The 4,666-nt window shown below is 38.6% G+C and overlaps 1 protein-coding gene across 1 annotated transcript; it reads left to right on the top strand.

The window, feature by feature from the left end:
- LOC142611535 (uncharacterized) lies at positions 1-4,666 on the top strand. The gene is made up of 3 exons (XM_075783592.1): positions 1-620; positions 1,983-2,063; positions 3,454-4,666. The coding sequence occupies exons 1-3, from the start codon at positions 242-244 to the stop codon at positions 3,870-3,872; spliced, it is 879 nt and encodes a 292-aa protein (XP_075639707.1). The 5' UTR covers positions 1-241; the 3' UTR covers positions 3,873-4,666.

Here is a 4,666-nt window from a genome sequence, read left to right as displayed (position 1 = left end):
GAAAACAAAAAGTCAAAAACACAAAACATGCGTGAAAGTGTTGCTCTCCAAGATCTGAAAGCTACGACACAATCTGTGTCTTTTGTTTTTCATTCATTACTATTTATATCCAACAGATCCTAATTTTGAAACCTAGGTCTCCGAATCTTTCAAATAGGGTTCCTCAAAATTGATTTTCTAAAATTCCCAAACCCTAGCTTTTTCAATTAGGGTTTTTATTGTTTGTTTTGGTTTGGCTCCGATGGCGATAATCGGCGACGCTCTTCGCCAAGCGTTTATGCCGAAGCACGAGTACGAGAGCCTCAGGGACGAAGAGAAAGCTTGGGGAAAGCTTCAGAGACCTCTTGTGGTGACTCTCATGGCGCTCCTTTCGGTCACGGTGATTGTAAGTACGGTTATCAGCTTGAGCATCGTGTTCCCCGGTAGCTATGGAAAGAGACCGTTTTGTAGCGACGAGAGGCTTCAGCCTCTGCCTTTTAACGCTAAAGGCCGAGGCTATATCGAGCGTTTTCCGGGTGCTTTTTTTCTTACGGATCAGGAAACTGTGGATTATTACTGGATGGTTGTGTTCCTTCCTTCCATGTTCATCTTCTTTGTCTCGCTTGCCTATCTTGTTGCGGGTAAGCAAAAATTTGCAGACTTTTGTTGTTTCGTTTGTTTTGGTTTTTCGATATGTGAATTGGGGTTTTTCAGTTTTCAGTTCTTTGCTTCTTATCAAAAGAAGAAAAAACAAAAGCTGTATATAGAATAAAATTTTGTTGTTGCTTATGGCTCCTTTCCTCTGTTTCATATCAATGCTAAGTTTTTGGAAAGTAGTGTGAATTTCAGATGTAGCTGCAGATTTGGGATATATGGGAAATGGAATGCAGGGTTATTTGGTATTTGCTCTTATAGTATTTGGGGAGCTTTGTGCACTGGGTGCGACTTTTTTATAGTTTATAGGAGCTTATAAGATTATCAAATTCTGAGGATTCACTGTCTTTCTAAACTTGATATTGATTCCAAAAAATTGTCATAGTATGTATAATTTAATTAATAAGGCATGTTGTGTGTGGACAAAAAAATCTAAATGAAAAGGTTAATAATGAAGTATTCGGTTTGATTCCAAATGTTAGTCATTTTATGTATAATTTGATTTATAGGGCATGTTGTGTGCGGAAAATTTAAATGAAAAAGTTAATAATTAAGTATTCGGACTTAACATTGTCAACTATTTAATTTGGATTCTTAAGTAGTTGATTTGCATGCTGTAGCATGGGGATATGCTGTCTGTGCAACATCCTAAGCATAAAGCTTACTTACTTGAATGGGAATCCAGTCTGAAATACGTATACAGTGAGATGCAGGGAGTCTAATTGGAAACTTTATAATTGCCTTTTGAAAACCCTTTTTCTCTCTTCTTCTGTGCTAAGTCAAGAAAGTACGAAAGTTCTCCAAACTTCTTGTTATTAAGTTTTATCTTTATCTTCTCCCATCGTGTCTGAGGCATAGGGTTCTGGCCAGAGATCTAGAATTTTTATCTAAATTTATAAACTTTTGTTACTTGTTTTATCAAATGTAAGATCTTTTAGATGTTGGGTTTGCAAAATTGAGCATTGAAGCATTTGAAGTCACTGCACTGCTGTGTAAACTGATATATGTGACAAGATTGAAGGACCAAACACCCTTTGTTGTGTACTCTTTGTATTTATCAATTGGGTTGTATTATTTGCAGCATTGTTGTTTACCAGAAAGAACCTGGCAATATTTTCTGGCCTCTTGTATAAGCTCTGATCCTTCAGTTGTACACTATTATATGGAAATCTCATGGTCTGCATTGATATTTAGTTGCTCTGGGATTAAATCTGAGGGATATTGTTTCATTGGAAAATTTCTCACATAGGTTGTACATTGTTTATTTGTAATTATAACTAGGTAATCACTACTTTTTTTTTAAGCCTGATGTTTTTTTTTATTTCTCATAGTTTTTAGTTTTGCCACAGGAATCACTGTTGCTTATTCTGCTCCAACAAGACATGGGTGCTTAAAAGTAGTTGAGAATAATTACTGTGCTTCAAAAAGAGGTATGCTCTCTCTTTCCCTCTCTGTGACAGGATTTTTTCTCATGTGTAAATGAAAATTTAGTTGGTATATGTGGTATTGTTCTTTCCTGCTGAATGTTTGGCTAAATAACACCCCCTTCTCTCTCTCTCTCTCTCTCTTTCTTCAATTCTTTTTTTTTTGATACGTAAAAAGACTTATATTCATCCAAAAAGAACAAAAACAACAAATACAGGTGTTCATGATGGTGAACACACGCAAAAAAAAAAAAAAACAGCAGACAAAAGACAACAAAAAAGGAAAAAGGAAGGCAGCTTAAGGGGCACTTCTAAGGGAAGAAAGAAACTCCAAAACAGAAGAACAGTTTGAAGAACCCCAGCACCTAGCCCAATCAAAGAGAGTATTTTGGCTGAGAGCTTCTAATTGTTCAAGCGTTCTCTCCAGATCCTCAAAAGATCGCCGGTTTCTTTCCAACCAAACAGCCCACATCAAACAACCAGGAACCATATTCCATATGTCCGAAGAAAATTTCCCCAACCAATTACTCCAACAGGCCACCAAACACTCCACTGAACCTGATACGACCCATTGGATCCCAAAAGCTTGCAACATATGCACCCACAAAGAATAAGCTACAGGACAATGGATGAGAAGATGGTCCTCAGATTCCGCTGAGCTGCGGCACATACAACACCTATTCGCCAAAGGGAGGCCTCGGAGCATCAAATTATCCAAGGTAAGAATTCGACCATGGGCAGCTGTCCACAAGAAGAAAGCCACCCTCTTAGGAACCTTGACTTTCCAAATCCCCTTCCAAAGGAAGCAAGAATGGGATGTACCCCTGATCTTGTATAGAAGGACCGAATATTCCCATTCCCACTAAGACACCAATGAGGTCTGTCACACCTAATACCTCTTGGGATACGAGACTGAATGAGATTTAGGAAAGAGAAGGCAGCCTCAAATTCCCTCTCATGGAAATTCCTATGAAATCTCACATTCCAAAATCTACTACTCCCATCCTCCTGATTATCCAACAAATCAGAAATATAGGCTTCCTTGTCACTAGAACACGCATATAACTGGGGATATAGCATTTTAAGGGAGGTATCCCCAACCCACCTATCATGCCAAAAACGAATACGGGAACCATCACCCACCACAAATAATTATTTGCAAAATAGATCAGGAGTATGGATACGACTAAAGAATTATATGGCGGAGGGTTATAGCTTCTAGTTAGTATGGATACGACTTTATTGATTTGAGGCCGATTTATATGAATAATTAACACCTTTTTGGCCAGGAATATGAGTACTTGATTGCAGTTATTGTTTAAGTTAATTATTGTTTGGTTGGGTGTTGACTTACAACCTCAAATAAATGGATTTTAAGCTTCCTTGTAATCTACAGGTGGGGTTCGTTGTTTGTCAGTGCTGAATGTTGTATTTGCCATCATCTTTGGTCTTCTTGCATTGTTTCTTGGATCAACCCTCCTCACTTTAGGGAACAGCTGTGCTGAGCCCCTGTTTTGGTGCTATGAGATCTCATCATGGGGGCTGGTTATTCTTTATGGGGGAACTGCATTTTTCCTAAAAAGGAAAGCAGTAATTTCTCTTGATGAGAGAGACTCTGGTGGTCGAAACCTTGGGCTGGAAATGTTGGAAGCACATCCCTTGGACGTCACACCAGAGGTGGAAAGGCGTGTTAATGAAGGGTTTAAGGCATGGATGGGGTCATCCCTCCTATCCTCTGATGAAGAAGATGAATCTGAGAGTTATCAGGAAGTGCCTCATATTATTCATACTAATTCTAACAGGCAAAGAACGTGATCTTTAAACTAGGTGTTCAGAGCTAGACATCTTCCTTGCAAGCATCTTATGACTGAAGCATTGGGAGAGGAGTTCAGTTTTGTTTTTTGAATGCATGAACTTTGTGACGGTCCCACTGATGTCATTATAACAGGAGTTAATGCTAAATTGGCTTGGGATGATGTACACTGTATAAGGTGTTGGTTCTGTCATCTTATTCCTAGGTAATCTTTATAGCTTGTGAATAATTAACTACTTGGAGAGGGAAGAAGAGGAAAAAAAAGGGGGTTGGGGGGTGGGGGGTAAGTTAGGAAGCCTGATTCACGGAAATGGAAGCACTTGTTATACTCTTGCTGGGTTTGGGAATTCTTTGATGACTGATATATACTAATGGATGTGAGAAATTTCTGCTTCTGACTAAACATGGTGGTCAGATGGGGCACCTGTTGGTGCAGATCCCTTGTTTGAGCACGGGGCTGTGTATATTTTAATTTGGCTGTCAATATGCACTACCAGTCTACCACAAGTTACTAGTTATGAGCCTGGTGTTGTGCTTATTGAATCTGGCTATGGTCATGAGTGATGATAATTTTTAGTTGGTTCCAGCTGATGTCTTGTGCAGGTGTGCACAATGTTCTAAAACCTGGCTACAGAAATGGATGCCTTTTTTCAATTATGTATTCTTTCTTATTGTTTTTCTCTTTAGATTTGAATATGCTGAACTATTTATCAAGCATTTATAAGTCTAGAAAATTGGGAAAAGAAAAAAGGGATGCTATCCTTAAGCAAATTATGGAGTGAATTGGTTTTAGAGA

This window comes from Castanea sativa, chromosome 10 (assembly GCF_040712315.1).
Source record: "Castanea sativa cultivar Marrone di Chiusa Pesio chromosome 10, ASM4071231v1".
In the NCBI taxonomy this organism is placed as follows: domain Eukaryota; kingdom Viridiplantae; phylum Streptophyta; class Magnoliopsida; order Fagales; family Fagaceae; genus Castanea; species Castanea sativa.
Note: the sequence above shows the minus strand (reverse complement) of the source record. Positions and strands in the feature narration are given on the sequence as shown.